Consider the following 18,943-nt stretch of genomic DNA (forward strand, 5'->3'; position numbering starts at 1 on the left):
TTGTATTTTTAGTAGAGGCTGGGTTTCACCGTGTTAGCCAGGGTGGTCTTAATCTCCTGACCTCATGATCTGCCAGCCTCAGCCTCCCAAAGTGCTGGAATTACAGGGGTGAGCCACCACGCCCGGCCAACAATTACTATTTCTATTGAGGGAATCAGGGCACATGCAATTCATGTACATATTGCACATGATTAGGTTAGGATTCAGAAGTTTCCTAGAGTTTCTAACTTTAAGGACTGGAACAGAAAGGTAGATGATCCACAACTACTATATCATTTCATTTAGCATGTGTTCTATGATCAGGCCTTTTTAAAAATTGGTTTAAGGATCTCTGTTTACCTTTATATTGCATTTTTTACATTTATTTTTATTTTAAAAATTATATTAAAATGCATGTAAAATTTACTATCTTAGGCTGGGCGCATTGGCTCACACCTGTAATCCCAGCACTTTGGGAGGCTGAGGCGGGTGGATCACCTGAGGTCAGGAGTTTGAGACCAGCCTGGGCAACATGGCGAAACCCCATCTCTACAAAAATACAAAAATTAGCTGGGCATGGTGGTGCACGCCTGTAGTCCCAGGTACTCAGGAGGCTGAGGCAGGAGAATTACTTGAACCTGGGAGGCAGAGGTTGCAGTGAGCCAAGATCACGCCACTACACTCCAGACTGGGTGAAAGAGTGAGACTCATAAAAAAAAAAATTACTATCTTAACCATGTAACCATTTTTAAGTGTATTAGGTTTCTTTTGTAGTGGCATAAAAATTGAGATATGCTGTATATAATCTAAAATTCATAATTTTAAAATGTACATTTCAGTGGTTTTTAGTATATTCACTATGTTGTACAATCATTACTACTATCTGATTTCAGAACATTTCTGGAAAATCTGTACCTATTAACAATTAGTCCCAGTTATTCTCTTACCCCATGCCAAGGCAAACTCTGTTCTCTGTCTCTATGGATTTGCATATTCTGGATGTTTCATATAAATGGAATCATACAGTATGTGGCCTTTTGTGTCTGTTTCTTTTACTTAGCACAGTGGTTCATTTATGTTGTAGCATATAACAGTACTTAATTCCTTTTTATGGTAGACTAATATTCCATCGTATAGATATGCCATGCCATATTTTTTTAAGCGATTCATCAGCTAGTGGGCATTTGGATTGTTTCCACTCTTTGGCTATTATGAATAATGTTGCTCTGAACATTTGTGTACAAATTTTGAAGTAAACATATTTCTTAATTCTCTCAGATATATACCTAAGAGTGGAATTTCTAGGTCATATGGTAATAATTCTGTTTTATCTTTTTTAAGGAGCTGTTTTCAAAGTGGCTGCACCATTTTACATTTCCACCAGCAGTGCCCAAGTGTTCCAATTTCTCCACATCTTTGTCAATACTTGTTATTTGCCTGTTTTTGTTTTTTTTATAACCATCCTAGTGGGTGTGAAGTAGTATTTTGTTGTGGTTTTGATTCGTGTTTCCCTAAGGATATTGAACATCTTTTTATGTACTTGTTAACCACTTGTATAACTTCTTTGGAGACTATCTATTCAAATCCTTTGCCTATTTTAAAAATTGAGTAATTTACCCTTTTTGTCAACTTGCAAGAATTCTTTATATATTCTAGATACTAGGGCCATATTAGATAGGATTTGCAAATATTTTCTCCTAGCCTTTGGGTTATTTTTTTACTTTCTTGATAGTGTCCTTTGATATACGAAAGTTTTAAATTTTGGTGACGTTTAATTTATCTATTTTTTTTTTTGCTTGTCCATACTTTTGGTCATCTAAAAATCCATTGCCTAATTACAGTCATACATATTTTTAACCTATATTTTTTTCTATAAATGTTACCGTTTGTGCCTCTTACTTTTAGGTCATTGATCTATTTTAAGTTAATTTTTGTATATGGTGGGAGGTAGGGGTTCAAATTCATTCATTTGCATGTGGATGTCCAGTTGTGCCAACACCATTTGTTGAAAAGCCTGTTCTCTCCTTATTGAATTGTCTTAGCATCTTGTTGAAATTAATTGTACATAAATGTATGGGTTTATTTCTGGACACTCATTTCCATTCCATTGGTCTGTACATCTATCCCTATGCCAGTGATACACTGTCTCAATTACTGTAGCTTATAGTAAGTTTTGAAATTGGGAGGTGTGGGTCTCCAATTTTGTTCTTTTTCTAGATTGGTTAGGCCTTTCTGTGTCCTTTGGAATCCCATATTAATTTGATCATCAGCTTTTCCATTTCTGGGAGAAAAAAAAAGGGCTGTTGTAATTTTGATAAGGATTATACTGAATCTGTAGGTCAATTGGGGGAATGTTGCTATCTTAACAAGTTGTCTTCCAATCCATGAACATGAGATGTCTTTATTTATAATCTTTTAAAATTTCATTCAACAGTGTTTTGTAGTTTTCAGTGTACAAGTATTACAATTCTGTGGTTAGGTTTACTTCTAAGTACTTTGTTCTTTTCGAAGCCATTGTAAGTGGAATTATTTTCGTTTCATTTTCAGACTGTTCATTTCTAGTGTATGCAACTAATTTTTGTGTATTGATGTTATCTCCCACAACTTTGCTGAACTTGCTTATTAGCTCTAACAGTTATTTTGTAGATTCTTCAGGGTTTTCTTCTATACATAGGATTTTGTTACCTGTTTTTTGTTTTGTTTTTGTTGCTTTGTTTTTTGAGACAGGGTCTCACTCTGTCACCCAGGACTGGAGTATAGTGGCACGATAATAGCTCACTGTAGTCTTGAACTCATGGATTCAGTTCATCCTGCCTCAGCCTCTTGAGTATCTGGGATTACAAGTGTGCACCACCATGCCTAGCTAATTTTTAAAAAAAAAAAAAAACTGTAGAAACAGGGTCTCACTTTGTTGCCCAGGCTGGTCTCAAACTCCTAGCCTCAAGTGATCTTCCCGCCTCAGTCTCCCAAAGTGCTAGGATTATAGGTGTGAGCCACCATGTCTGGCCTATGTTATCTGTTAATAGAGGTAGTTTTCCTTCTTCCTTTCTAGTCTAGATATGATTTATTTATTTTTCTTGCATAAATGCCATGGCTACATCCTCCAATACAATGCTGAATAGAAATAATAAGAGTGGACATCCTTGTGTTTTCCTGGTCTTGAGAGGGAGACTTACAGTCTTTTACCTTTAAGAATGATAATAGCTGTGGGTTTTTCCTAGATGCCCTTTTATCAGATTGAGAAACTTTCTTTTTTTTCCTAGTTTGTTCTGTCTTTTTTTTTTTTAATCATGTAATGGTTGGATTTTGTGAAATACTTCCTTGTCTCTTGAGATAATTGGGTTTCTTTCCTTTATTCTGCTAATAGTATATTGCATTGGGTTGATTTTCTTATATTGAACTATTTCTGGCATAAATGTCACTTGCATGGTATATAATCCTTTTATATGCTGCCAGATTTGGTTTGCCAGTGTTTCATTGAGGATTTTTGTATCTATATTCATAAGACATATTGGGTTTTAGTTTTCTTATGATGTCTTCATTTGGCTACCTTTGGTATCAGGGTAACACTGTCATCCTAGAATGGGTTAGAAAGTACTTTCTCCTCTTCGTAAGAGTTTGAGAAAGGTATTAACACATAATTCAATGCTAAAGATAGCTTAAAATAAAATTGAGGTACTGTATATCTTTTAATGGTATCTCTTGTTGAAAGATCTGAAACATAAGCAATGTTACTAAGCCCTCAATTTTTTAGACTTCAAATGCTGTGCAAATAAAAAAAATAAAGGTCCATGGTAATTTTTCATTCTGTTCTTGTTAGCTGTTTTTTTTTTAAACTAATTTGTCGAAGATAATAAGTAGAAAAAGTAAAAGTGTCTTTTCTTCATTTTTTTCTAAACAAGTAAACCTGCTGTCCTCATTATTGTTTATTTAACTGTCTTCTTCCATGCCAGAAATGTTTCCATACTTAATTTCGCTGTATAAAATAAGTGGTTTTATTTTCCACAGTTTTGCACAAAGATCCAAGACAGGTGTATCTTTGTCTTCTTGAAATTGGTCGAATTGTGTCAAGGTATGTATTCCACAATATTTCAGAATTTCAGTGTTATAAACATTTTAAATCTACTGAATTTTAGTTTAGAACACTATTTTCTATAAATAAAGAAATACTTTAAATGAACTATTTTCCTATTTTATCTTTTTGTTTCTTTATCAACTTCGTTCTGTTTGCATGAGCATATGTAAACATCGGAGTTCTCAATATAGCTTGTCTTCTTTTACTGTTAAACTATGGGAGTGGTTACTTAAATTTTTTAGATTAAGGATAGGGTAAGAGCATGTAGTCTAAGGCAGTTCAAGTCAAAGCAAGTCCTCTGAACACAGAGAGGATCTGGCAGAAGGCAAGGAGTGGTGTCCCCCATACCTACTTCAGTTCTGTCTTTACTCAGCAGCTGATTTGAAAGCCACCTTTCAGGATCCCAGGTAGAATATTGGGAGCATCCTGCAACCCAAATATGTGCTATGATGTGAGGACTGTAATATAGATATTTTACAATCTATGAGACATTAAAAAGCATTTTCAAATATCCCAGTGAAACAATTGGTAGAAGAGGATCATATAGACTTTACTTCAGAAAGAAAATCTATCTTGATTATGCAGGCAAGTACCTGGGTCAACTTTGCTTGAATGATCAGATCTCCTGGTTGGTTTTCAGATACGGGGTTGAGCCACCAGTGTTAGTAAAACTTGAGAAAGAAATTGAGTTAGAAGAGACTTTGCTTAATACTTCTGGGCCTGAAGATTCCATCAGCATTCCAAAATCGTGCTGTCGGCATGAAGAGCTACATGAAGCTGTAAGTAGTTGCCACACTTTCTTTTGACCGTGATACCTTGAAGTCTCATGGTTTTAAGTACTTCTAGTTTGCTACAGGTGATGCCATTTTTAAAAGCAAGTGTTTCTTATTCAGAATATAAACCAGTACTATTCTCCATTCTCTGATGAATTCAGGGCATTATATTTTAAAGGTGATTTGTTATTGCTTGTGTATGATGAGGAATAAATGTGTAGTTCAGGAGTGGTGGGGCAAATAGATTGGAACTCATCATGAAGAGCACTATAGGCCACAAGAATTCATTGATTCTTTTTTCAGTCTGGTAGTATTGTAATCTGATTTGCAAATTATAAGGAATATTCTCATGGTCTTGCAGAGGTTATATTGGTTTTGTGGTAATAATCCAGGCATAAGATGAGAGCTTGAACTTGAGCAGCAGTAATGGGGATGGAGCAACAGGAACAAATATAAGACATATTTAGGAGGAATTGTTAGGAGAATTGACAGGAATTAGTGAGTGTTTGTGTGAGAGAGAGAATCTAGGGTGATTTCCAAGGTTTCTCTAAGTAGGTGGTATATTGATACTTGCAGAATACAGGAGGAGGAAAAGTTGTGAGGGAAGATAGATGGGTTTTGTTTTTTTTTTTTTTGAGCATTCTCTCCTCCAGAATATATCCAAACTTGTTAGATGATAGGTTACAACTGGACAGTCTTCTTAACTCTATCTGTTCATTAGGTAGAAGTTAATAGAATTGCTCTTCCTTGGGTTGTGGGTCTTCTGCAGTAACTACAATGTGAACAATGAAGGTGAACTGAGCATGAACATTTTCTGCTTAGACTGTTGTTTGGACTGTAGCATTTTATAAAAGGGTTAAATATACAAAATTAAGAAATAATGAATAAATCATTACTAATAAACATTTTAAAAGTATTGCTTTGATTGTTTTCTTTAATGTAATAAAAGTCTATAGTAAAACTATCAGATAACCTTGCAAGACAGATTAAGAAAATGTCAGAATGAATAACTCTTTTATCTGGCCAAAATATCTACCTACATTGTGCTATTCATGTGTGTGTGTGTGTGTGTGTGTGTGTGTGTGTGTGTGTGTGTATATATATATATAATGATTGTTAATATCAATATGGGAAGCAGAAAGAATGCAGTAGGTAGAAAATAAAATTTAAATCTCATATAACCTTAAAGAATGATAAATAAAAAGGAAACATTGGAAAAATATTTTTATCAAGTGGAAAATACAGTGTGTTCATTTCCCTATTATACAAAGACCTTACACAATTTGATAAGAAAAACTTGCAGTAAGTAAATGGGCAAGGTCTGTGTTCACACAAGAAGAAAGTGCAGTGTCGAAACTTGCTGATAATCAAGGAAATCAGATTAAAACAGCTATGAAATACCATTTGCCCCACTAGCAAGATTTTTTGAAATTATTAAACCTGGTGCTTTTAAATTCTAGTAAACTGTACTTAGGGTTTACTATTGGCAATGGAAAATGATGTAAACTTTTGAAAAAGAAATGGACAAATATTAAGAGCTACAAAAATATTACTTTTTCATTTTTATTGTAGTTGAAGAGGGAAAAAGTGGCATAAATGAAAGTGTTTATTGCATTAGGACTTAGAATGGTGAAAAAGTAAATACCCTCAAATAGGGCAATGGTTTGGCAAATTAGGATTCATAATCTTAACAGGATAATCATTGTGATCATTATGAAGAATAATGTAGCAACAAGAAAAATGTTTATTTTGTGTAAAATATGTATATATAGACAAACTGTATAGAAATGAGAATGAAAATAATAGTAATATAGTACCTTGGTAGATTATTTTTATTTCCTTAGCTATTTCCTTCAGTATTGTAATGTAAATTATGTAATAAAATCAAAAGAAATCATTTCTTACCTACAGCTAGTATTTCATTTAGGCTCATGCCTTGTTCTGATTGTGGGTTTGTGCTGATTTGTACTGCTCAATATAAGTGAGATTCAGGTATCTTAAATAAGGAAAAGATACGACTTCTTATGTCTGCGTTCTTGTTATGAAAACTAAAAAGAAACATTTCTCTAAATATATGTGTGCTATATGAATACATTCAGTGTCTACCTGTGAATATGTGATCTACAGATATCTTGGAAAATAAGGAACAATTATTATCTGATTCATGATTTAGGGTCCTGTTACAAAATATACAACAGCAATTCTATATACTTAGGAAATTTTTACAGATAGAAAGTGATGACTAAAAGATATATCTCCTTTCAGATTATTTTGGTTAACTAATGTATCAACATGGTTCTAATAACTGTAAGCCCTTTCCCAGAGTTCAGTTTATTTTTCACCATTTTATGCGCATGGTGTGTGTGTTTGTATCAACGTAGATGCACATGTGCACGTGTGCATGTGAACAAGATAAACTTGATTGGGTGACTTATGAAAATCAGTTCTATTTGTTTATACGCACATTATTTTGTTAAATAAATGATATAGGAAAATAAATTCTGGACCTTTCTTATCAGGCCCTAGTGAATCCACAAATGTTCATTTGATTTAGGTAGATATTTAAGACAATCATATAAATTTCTATTGGTGCTCAACTAAATTAGGCCTATCTAAAGAGACTCTCTTTAATATCATGCCTAAGTTTAGTTATATGAATTTGTTTTGATAAATTTTGTGTGGCAGTAATTGAGAAAAACATTCATGACCTTCCTTTTTCAAAAATGTAATTTGAGGAAAAGCCAAATATTTTCCACAGTGGCTGATGTGTGACTTTTTTCAATCATAGGTATTTCAACAAACATCTTTACTTAATATATTTCCATTTCCATGTTTTGAATACAGAATTCTTAAATTTGTTTTTATATTTACTGCAGTTCTACCATTAAAAAATATTTATAATAATAGAAAATTCTATAAGCTTCTTGACTGGTTGAAGTAGGGTTCCCCAATGCAAACTCCTATTTCCTTGGCAGGCTATTGAAACAGAGCATTTTTAGAGAAATGCATCTTGAATTGAAAATTTTAAGAATTTTATCCAATCTTGAGAGAATAGATGTGAATATGTTCCTGCCAATTTTAATAATAAATTTGAGCAAATCTAGCTATTTCCCCCACAATGTTAGTTTAGTACACTGTTAAGGGACAAGTGAAAATTCCTACTTAGCCTTTACTGACTGGCCTGTCTCTGATTTGACATGTATTATTAACTCAGGGCTTAAAATAAATTCAAGCTTAATAACGAACTCATATGTTTCCTAAAACTCAACAAATGTGTTAATTGACCTCACTGTGTTATATGTTCGAAGATGAAGGGTGGTGGGGAGGGAGGGTGGAGGAGAGAGAGAGAGAGAGAGAGGCACTGAGAGAGAGACAGACAGAGAGACACCAGCTAGGCTGTTGGGATCTGAAACCTGGCTCTGCTACTTACTAGCTGTATGATCTCAGGCAAGTTTAACCTCTGGTAAAATTGGGGAAAATAAGAATTTTACCACAAAGTCATTTTGGGAAGATTGTGGCTTTTTTATGTTAGACTAGCAATGTCTAATCTCAATATTTGTTAATAAGCACAGGAGAAGCGATTAAATCATTTAACCTAGAATTTTTATCTTTGAGTTTGGTTTTCCTTAGCTGTCAAATAATATTACACTTTAAACAAAATGCTTTTTGTGACAAGCACTAAATTTTATTTGTTCGTCATCTTAGGTTAAACATATTGCTGAGGACCCTCCTTGTAGTTGTTCTCATCGATTTTCTATTGAGTATTTATCTGAAGGACGGTACCGACTAGGGGATAAAATACTCTTTATAAGAGTAAGTCCATTATTTGCACTTTATTTACACATAAATACTGTTTTGAAATTGGATTTATTGCTTTACTAACCTTTTGCTCTCCTTTTACTTTTAAAAACGTTGTAAAAGATGCTATTAATTGGAAGGATTTCACTGTACAGGGAAAATGGAGTAATTTCTTTCATGAGTATATAATGAGTTTAGGTAAACACTCATCACACAGCAAACAACTAACTTCAGGATAGCTAAGATTATTTAGACAGTGAGTATAATGGGGAAAAATCCTTGTACACCTCAAGGAACATATTTCTCAAATTTTCTTAGAAAAAGGAATAATTTTCCATCATAAGAAGAAAAACCAAAACATCTAATAAGATTGAGTATCCATAGTAAAAAAAAAAAGAAAGAAAGAAATGTAGAGTTTATAATAATACAAGCCTTGGGCATTAAACAGAAGATATTTTTCTCATTGACACAGAATCAGTATGTATACCAGTATGCTGATATAGATGTTCATTTCCTTCCTTTGTCCCATCTACAGTTGATTAATTGTTCCTTTTGCTGGTAAGGAGATTGAAATTTCACCTGTTCATCATTCTTTCCACTTCTCATACAGAAGCTGTCTTATTTCCAATTTAGGAAAATAATATAAAAGTATTTAAAAATATAATTTCACCATCCATATTTTCTTCTATTTCACATATTATTACCTCCTCAGCCCCACCTAGCTCATAGAGAAACATTTGCATGCATTTTCTTTTAATTAGCTTTCTGTTTTAAAGCAGTATGATGTGGTAGTGCACAGATCATAGGACTTAGAGTTAAAATTTGTGGGTAATCTCATACAGTTGTGCAGATTTGCTTACTGAATGGACAGGGCCCTAAAACCCAACTTGAGATATATTGGCAGAGCCAGGATGTCTTATTTTTAAGATGCAAGTTACCTGTGAATACCTTCCTTACAAATTGGAAGGTTTTGTATCATTAGTTGCATAATTCAGTGTGAGTTAAATTTATTATATTAATAATACAAGAGAGAAACTGTCAATTTGTAGTGAGGCTGTTGGCAAATGCTCTGAATTTTATAGATCACAGACATCACATATTGTAACTGCTAATGAATTGTAACTATAAACCTCACAGTATTACAGCTTTACTTTTTATTTTCCTTTGGGGGCAGATGCTTCATGGAAAACATGTCATGGTTCGCGTTGGTGGAGGCTGGGATACTCTTCAAGGATTTTTGCTTAAATATGACCCCTGTCGAATATTACAGTTTGCCACACTAGAACAAAAAATTTTAGCATTTCAAAAAGGAGTTTCTAATGAAAGTGTACCTGATTCGCCTGCCAGAACACCTCAGCCTCCTGAAATGAATCCTTTGTCAGCAGTTACCATGTTTCAGAAACAAAATTCAAAACCCAGCGTGCCAGTTAGTATTCCAAAAAGCAAAGAAAAACAGGGACGTCCACCAGGTGCATTGGTGCCAGCATCTTCACTGAAAGGAGGTAATCTGGGCTCTATGTCAGTCCGTTCTAAATTGCCAAATTCTCCCGCAGCATCTTCTCATCCCAAGCTCAAGTCTTCAAAAGGCATAACAAAGAAACCGCAGGCTCCTTCAAACAATGCATCATCTTCACTTGCTTCATTAAATCCAGTAGGTAAAAACACTTCTTCACCAGCTTTACCAAGAACTGCACCTTGTATATCTGAGTCACCAAGAAAATGTATTTCATCCCCCAATACCCCTAAGGCCAAGGTTATTCCAGCCCAGAATTCAGCAGATGTGCCTGAGTCTACACTTTTGCCAAATAAGTGTTCTGGAAAAACTCAACCTAAGTATTTGAAACATAATCATATTTCTTCCAGAGATAATGCAGTATCTCACTTAGCTGCACATTCAAATTCATCCTCAAAGTGTCCCAAGCTACCAAAAGCAAATACACCTGTAAGACCTAAACCTTCTTTCCAGTCCTCTGCAAAAATGACAAAACCCAGTTCCAAAACCTTACCCACGGGTCTAGGAACACAGTCTCAACCATCCGATGGAGCCCCACAAGCAAGGCCAGTCCCAGCACAGAAACTTAAATCGGCCTTGAATTTAAATCAGCCAGTTTCTGTGTCCTCAGTTTCTCCTGTAAAAGCTACACAGAAATCAAAAGATAAGAATATAGTTTCAGTTACCAAAAAGCAGCCTCAGAATAAAAGTACATTTCAGAAGACAGGACCCAGCTCCTCGAAGTCTCCTGGCCGTACCCCACTGTCCATCGTGAGCCTTCCCCAGTCTTCTACCAAAACACAAACTGCACCGCAGTCAGCACAGACTGTCGCTAAGAGCCAGCATTCAACTAAAGGGCCTACCAAAAGTGGCAAAACCCCAGCTTCAACCAGGAAACCAGCTTCATCTCTTAAGGATGCAGATAGTGGAGATAAAAAACCTACTGCAAAGAAAAAGGAAGACGATGACCATTATTTTGTCATGACTGGAAGTAAGAAACCTAGAAAATAAATACATAGTCATAAAAAAAGAGAAAAGGAAGAATGAATTTGTTAGCTTCCCGTCTTAAAAGTTTCTCCTATTTGTGTCTGTCTAAATAGGTGCAGACACTAAGGATAGTGAGGATGGAGGCTGGGATGAGGAAAGGGTTCATCAGAATTCACATATCTGAATTCACCAGAAGGAGCCCTTCTGAAGCAAACAGTTGTAAAATCACTGCAAGGTTTTTATTAATAATAGACATGTGTATGATTTTCAGTCTATAGCATCTTTGTTAACCATCTGCCTTTTGCAGGAAATGTAAAAGTTATTTAACACTACAAGAATTTTAACAATAGTTGCTCTATTTTTGAATATGTATTAAATATGGAGTTCATATACCTGCTAATATCAACGGTGGTGCTCTTACTATTAGTTAATTGCATTTTGGTTAAAAAAAAAAAAAAAAGCAATGGTTTGGCACTTGTCCTACAGAAGGCACCTAATTTAATTTTCTGATCAGGATTGCCTGATCCAACAATACTAAGTCATGGCTGCTGCTGACTAGCTTGGCATTACTCTGTGTTAGGTAGAATTCTTATTATTTATTTTTTTTGAAGCTTTCCAAATCGGAAGGAACTGATTGTTTCACATGGCTTATATTTACATTGGTAATATTTTGTCACCAATATTTTTGGTTAAAAAAAAATCCAACAAATTAACTTACTGAAATATAAACAAATATTGTAAACAATTTTTTATATTATGTATAAAAACTTAGACACCTTATGTTTCACATGTTGTGCAATGTGACAGGGGAAACTGATTTAGTAGCTTTTAGCATATTAAAAATAATTTTTTATAATTTCCTGTGAGTGCAGATGTGACATTTTACATTAAAATAATGTGAAACATCAGAATTATGTTTTAACAACTTTAAAATTAAGATGATATTAAAATAATTTTAGAGTTATGCTATGTAAAAATTCTATCATGAAATTATTTTTCTCTAGATAGCACAATACCAATTTTAATTAATTTCTTCCAATTAGGTTACTTTTCTTTAATAAAGTTATGCTGCCTTCAGTTTTCCAATGGCAAGTAGACAGGATATGTTCAAGGTTTTCTGCACTGTAGGCACACTCTCTCAAGAAGCATATCCCGATCATGTAATGACTGCATAAACGCCATCAACCTAAGGTGATACTTGTAAATAATTTATTTTTAAGGGATGGTGACTATTTAAAAATTATTAATGAACTTTGAGAAGTTTTAAGAGTGTTTTTAGTAACTTCACAGTATTGCCAATTATCGTAGGTTATTCAGTATTCAGGTTTGTGTTTCTCTGTTGTAAACTAAAATGTGTTTTCTGAAGAAAAAAATAATAGTTTACACAAATGTACAATCATAGAATAAGCATTTTAAGCTGGCGACTAGTGTTCTATAGATTACAAAGCAAGAAAACTTTCTATGAAGATAAGTGATCTTTTGCCTGAAGAGTACAGATAAAATCAAAGATGTGTGCAGGCTAGTTTTTGGAAGAATTGATGCTTCTCTTCTTTAAAGAGACAGTCACCAAATACTTGGTTTAACTCGACTATTGACTTGGGCATTGAGAGAGATGATATATACATCTTTGGAAAGTGAAGTCAATGTTCAAGAGGTGATAGAAGCTTTACTTCTTAGTGATCAGAAATATTTAGTGCATCTTTTCAGACAGGAAGAATTCTATCATCAAGTATTCCCTTATAAAACCAAGTAACACTTCTTTATCAGTAACTTTTAGGACTTAAAGCAAAAAGTAAATGGAATTGTAATCAACCTATAAATCCTAGTAGATTTTACAATATGTAATTTATGTTGTTTTTAGTATATAAACACTAAGTTTTGTGTTCAGTGTGATCAGGAATAAAAGTATCCCACAGGCATCTGACACAAATTCCAGAATTAGCCAAAGAATTGTTTATTTGAGGCCAGGCAATCGCAGCATTTTGGGAAGCCAAGTTGGGCGGATCACGAAGTCAGGAGTTTGAAATCAGCCTGACCAACATGGTGAAACCTCTTCTCTACTAAAAATACAAAATTAGCCGGGCATCATGGCACATGTGTATAATCTCAGCTACTCAGGAGGCTGAGGCAGGAGGATTGCTTGAACCCGGGAGGCGGAGGTTGCAGCGAGCCAAGATTGGCGCCACTGCACTTCAGCCTGGGCAACAGAGTGAGACCCCGTCTCAAAAAAAGGAAAAAAAAAGGTTTATTTGAATAATTGGAAGTCAGTTTATACATTACTATTTTTCAGCAGTAGGGAATTTCTTCAATTACATTCATGTTGAATGAATTTTTATGTATATATAGCTTACCCTTCCAAAATAAAAGTGTTTTTTTAATGTTGTTGTTTTCTTTTTTGAGACGGAGTTTCACTCTTGTTGCCCAGACTGGAGTGCAGTGGCACAATCTCGGCTCACTGCAACCTTTGCCTCCTGGGTTCAAGTGATTCTCCTGCCTCAGCCTCCTGAGTGGTTGGGATTACAGGCATCCACCACCAGGCCCAGCTAATTTTTTTGTATTTTCAGTAGAGATGGGGGGTTTCACCATGTTGGCCAGGCTGATCTCAAACTCCTGACGTCAGGTGATCCACCTGCCTCTGCCTCCCAAAGCGCTGGGATTACAGGCATGAGCCATCACGTCCAGCGAAAAGTTTTGTTTGAATAAACAATATCTGAAAGACAATTAGTTTCTTCAGATGTATTTTGAAATTCTCCTAAAGAGCTAGTGTTTCTACTCATTTTCACAATTTAAAAACAGCTTTTACATTGTTGAAGTCGGGAGAACTTTCCATCTCTTCTTAATGACAGTGCAAGATTTTGTAAATTCTTTTTTGTGTTTAATGTTTAATGAAACGAGCATTAAGCTTAAATTACTGAAGTACCTGGGAGAAGTAATGATGTGTACTTTCAAAAAAATGGAAAATGCTTCTATTTTATTTGCTATAACTTGTTAACATGACTGATACGTAAAATTAAACTTCGGAGCACAATGAAATGCCGATTATTTTTACCTTGTTTGGGCTTAAAGTAGGTATTAAATTTTATGTCTTCAAAATGCCTTGGTAAATTAGATGACCTCTAACTTTACTGTCCATATGGAGTTTGCCATTCTTTATGGATAAGAGAATTTAAGGAAAAGTTAACTGTTTTTCTTCAGTCTTTTTATATCTATCTGATTTAAAATCTGTTACTTTATTAAAAGACTTCAACAACAGGTTGTTAGGATGTATTCTTACATCCAGGTTCACATAATGACCCCATTTGAATCCAAATTTGTATATTCTTTTCTTATGCCAGCAGTATTTGTATCCAATTTTAACTTATGTTTGTTTTCTTGAGGATTAAAATTTAAACATATATACCAAGGTCTCAGTTTGCTTTTTTGGTGTATCCTGAATACAGTCTGATCACTTAATTCATGTTGGAAATTGCATATAGGAAGCATTCATAATTTGAGAAGAATGCTATTTAAAATGCCTTCTTTATATTTGTGGAATTTATTTCACTGCACCCAGGAGATTATAAGGCCTTGTCATTAATCAACAGTATTTGTTCCTCAAGTTGCTGTATATGCTGGATGTTTTTCCAGAAAGACCAGACTCACATTTAATAATCTTTGAGATAGTAGAGATAATTTGTTGGTTATCAAGGTAGGATTCTATAGGTCATACAAGCATTGTGTTCACCAAAGATGACTGATAGCAGGAATTTCCAATTTTCAATTCCTGTAATCCTGTTTTAATTTCACACTTTGATACAGTGAGTATATTCTTGCATACTCATCTTTTTCCTATATTCATGACAGAGCAATTATAAAAAGCAGTTAATTCCATATATATATCCTGTGACGTTTCCAAAAAAGGAAACAAAAACGTGGACAAAATTTTAATTGTATTTTCCTAACCCTTTGTGAATGTAAAATTTTATAACCTAAAATTCATTTTATGAAATTTTGGGTAACATTGGGAAAGTACTCATTTATTTATTTATTTATTTATTTATTATTTATTTTTTGAGATGGAGTCTCGCTCTGTCGCCCAGGCTGGAGTGCAATGACACGATCTCAGCTCACTGCAACCTCTGCCTCCCAGGTTCAAGTGATTCTCCTGTGTTAGCCTCCCTAGTAGCTAGGATTACAGGCGTGTGCCATCACGCCCGGCTAATTTTTTGTATTTTAGTAGAGACGAGGTTTCACCATGTTGCCCAGGCTGGTCTTGAACTCCTGAGCTCAAGCAATCCACCCACCTCGGCCTCCCAAAGTGTTAGGATTATAGGTGTGAGCCACTGCGCCCGGCCTGGGAAAATATTTAAAATGTGCCAGTAAGTCTGAAAATATAAAGGCACACATTTTATTAAATTTTAAGCTGTTTTCTTAACACTGTTTTGTTCTTGTAGAAAAACACAGTAAGACTTGAGGAAATAATACACGCAAAGATTTAGTTATAAGGATGTTAATTATAGAATATTAATATTGGTATAGCCATAAAATAACAGTCATTAAAAACATGGTAGACAATGACTTATCTTAAAATTAGTACATGTGGTGATGAAGTGGTTTGTTTTGAAAGACTGCAGTGATAAAACACTATTATGTAATATTCCTTCTGCATTCAGCCAGGAATAGCACAGTACTTGTTACATAGTATATGGGCTCAATAAATGTTATCTATTATAATTAACCTCTTGTGCATAGTCTTTTAGGGTTTCATGTGATACATTTATTTAATATTTTCTTAAATTAGGTAAATTATTTCACAAATTATATTGGAATGAACAAATAGAATGAATTAGAGTTGTGTATGACTGTTGAGGACTTCTAGTAGTGAAATGTGGCAGTGTTAAAACTCTAGTATCTACTCAAACCATCATTTATTAATACCTACTGATTTCTATTCTGGGAGATAGAGGAATAAGACAATCATATTCAAGAACCTTGGGTTTATATAGCACTTTGCAAGTCACAAAATACTTGTAATTACATAACAGGCAATCTTTCCAACAATTCCATGAGATGGGTATTATCATTAGAATGTAGGCACCAGGAAGGTAAGAATTCCATCTGTTTTGTTTACCACTGCTCCCAAAGCCCAAACCAGTCCCTGGCACTTGGTAGGCGTTCAGTAACTATTTGTTAATAAGTGAATGAACTCCCTTTTTACAAATGAGGAAACTAAGACTCAAGAAAGTTGTTAGTCAATATAAAAATACCTACTGGGTTAGATTAACTGGATTTTATTTAAAGGATGATTTTTTAAAGCTTTTTATACTTTTCCACAAAATGTTGAGTTGTTCTACATGTTAATAACCAGAAATAGGACTTATGTAGCATCTTTAAAAAAACATCTGGAGTATCACCTCTTGCTTTTTCTTTATTTCTTAGAAAAATCTTTGTTTTTGAATTACACTTTATTAGATATTGTGAACTTGAAGATTTAGAGATTAGCATATTCTTATATTTTCTAGTTTAATATTTATAAATCACTGTGTACAAAGCTTTGTTCTTGGAACAATGAATTATTGCATTCAGTCCCAGGACAATACAATAAAGGTGCTCTGTAAATATTTGGTGGATAAATGAATGAGAAAAAAGTTAAATCTAGCACAAAATGCTTATGCAGTATTGGCAATTAAATTTTCTGATAGTGCAATAGAAATAGACATTGATCAAAGTTACTGTAAGTAACCCTAGAACCTCCTTTAAAAAAAAAAATTTAAAAATAAGTGATTGTCCACTGAGTGAGCAGGTTTCATATGCTTCTCCCAAAAGAAAAAAAAATGTAAATTTCTCTCACATAGCCTTGAAGATGTGATACAAAGTTGTATTATGTAGATCTCTTTAATAATTCATTGCACCATGCTAGACATGCCAGAATCCAATAATTAATGGTTGAAGAATAGGCTAACCTGTGGTGTGTTTTGGAAGGGGAGTGGAATGTGACATGTAAAATTTTTATTTTAATCTCAAGCACTGAAATTAAATGAAGCAAGTGTCTTCAAACAGCAATTTGCAGTAGTTTCTGTTTACCCTAAGCACAGAAAAAGCATCTTTTAAAGTGTGAGTGCATGAAGCCCCAGGACTCCATACAGGTAAGGGAAAAAAAAAATCAATCCTGCTGAGAATTATAGCCTTTGAAATCTGTGAGGCTCAATGGGGAAGTTAAGGGAGAATAGTTTGGAATCCTAAGAGGAGATACCAGCAGATAGGTGCCAGGCATTGTTCCTTTGACTTTACCCGTTATTTTCCCCCATCCCAACTCTTCACCTGGCACACAGTTACCCTTCATGTCTCAGCTTAAATATCATTTACTCAGAAGCCTCCAGACCCTCCAACCTTACATTTTTTTGATCATTGCATTGCATCTAACACTGTAATTTCCCATTTACTTATCTAAATCTCTCACCAAACCTAGAGTGGGAACTCTCACTTGTTCACAGTTGCACCCCCTGTATTTAGCACAGTGCCCAGATGTTTGTGGAAGAAAGGAAGGAGGGAAGGAAATACCCTTTTACTGATAGAAATAAGCCATCAATATGTGTAAAGAGAACCTCTAGCTTGATTTTGTTGACTCACCTACAGTGCAGGGATTTTTCCTGAGAAAATGGCATGGTGGAGTTTGAAGAAGCCTGCAGACATAACCTGTTTTAGGGAAGAGAGGAGGGCGGGGAAAAGAGGGCAGTTATGAGAGGCCTTAAAGTTACGGATTTGTTTTGTTGCATTAACATCTAGAGATTGTAGTATTTTTACAGAAGAAAGATGCTGGAAACGTCCGAATTTATTGTCTATTTTTTTTTTATTTTAAAATATTTATTTTCAGGGTTGTGAGAGGCTACTCAGAGCATAACACTGACATAGACTAGCAAGTGTCCTGCTGCCACCCAAGTTAATCCTCACAGGGAACAGAGGAGGAAACTCAGTCTGTTAGTTTTATTTCTTTAAAATCAATCAGCAGCAGAATGAGGTCAAAATAATTGAGATAGTCGTCTCAGGGCGTGATGGTAATCATCCCAGGTGCTAGCCCCTTCAACGGGTCCTCAATGTACTGAGTCTAGCACAGTACATTCCTTTTATTATCTATTTATGATTGGTTCTAAAGCAGTCTACTTGGCCACAATGCAGTGAGACATCATTCATTTGCTCATTTAGCAAACAAGCTCACTGAGCACCTACTCTGATATCAAGTGTCTACTCAGACACTAAGTTAGGTGCTAGGGATATCACAATAAGCCTAATTATTGCTCTTAAAGCGATTACAGTCTTCATTCCAGGGTTGTCTTTTTTTTTTTTTTTTTTTTAATGTGATGTTCTTTTTGACTGTAGCCCACTCACTTGTTTCTTTGTGATATATTTTACTCACGGGATAAAATACCTCCATGAGTTTTCCCATATTGCTTCAGATTGGGAGCCCGTAAAAATTAAAAAAGAAAAAAAAAACTGATATTTGTGTCCCAGCCTCAAGAACAAGAGTCATTTACTGCTAAGAGTTGTTACTCAGAAAATACAATAGTGAGAATCAAGTCCTAAACAAGTGAATGAAAACACGAAATCTGAGCTTTCTCTGGGTAAGCCATTAGTTTAAAAATTAACTCACATCTGTAATACAAGGATGCTTTTCTAACTTTAAAATATTTCCTGTGACACTAGGGATCAATTCCACCCTGCTCCCTCCACTAAGCTCTACCTCAGTCTTAATAAGTAAACCATGATAACAGAGATGAAATCTCAAACCAGCTTCCTGTGTGATGGGCTGGTCTCCCTACAGCCGTTTCAATTACGTAAGAGGAGCACAGCTTTGAGCAGGTG

The 18,943-nt window shown here is 34.7% G+C and overlaps 1 protein-coding gene across 13 annotated transcripts in view; it reads left to right on the plus strand.

Moving 5' to 3' along the window:
* Nucleotides 1-13,164, plus strand: part of GAS2L3 (growth arrest specific 2 like 3) — a 54,227-nt gene extending 41,063 nt beyond the window's left edge. For all 13 annotated transcript variants that reach the window (XM_054444206.2, XM_054444202.2, XM_054444215.2 and 10 more), the window contains 4 exons: nucleotides 3,988-4,051; nucleotides 4,695-4,833; nucleotides 8,533-8,640; nucleotides 9,800-13,164. In XM_054444206.2, coding sequence (XP_054300181.1) covers nucleotides 3,988-4,051; nucleotides 4,695-4,833; nucleotides 8,533-8,640; nucleotides 9,800-11,128 — 1,640 coding nt within the window. In that variant the 3' untranslated portion in view covers nucleotides 11,129-13,164. The remainder of the gene's footprint in view (nucleotides 1-3,987; nucleotides 4,052-4,694; nucleotides 4,834-8,532; nucleotides 8,641-9,799) is intronic.
* The last annotated feature ends 5,779 nt before the right edge of the window (nucleotides 13,165-18,943 follow it).

This window comes from Pongo pygmaeus, chromosome 10 (genome assembly GCF_028885625.2).
Source record: "Pongo pygmaeus isolate AG05252 chromosome 10, NHGRI_mPonPyg2-v2.0_pri, whole genome shotgun sequence".
In the NCBI taxonomy this organism is placed as follows: domain Eukaryota; kingdom Metazoa; phylum Chordata; class Mammalia; order Primates; family Hominidae; genus Pongo; species Pongo pygmaeus.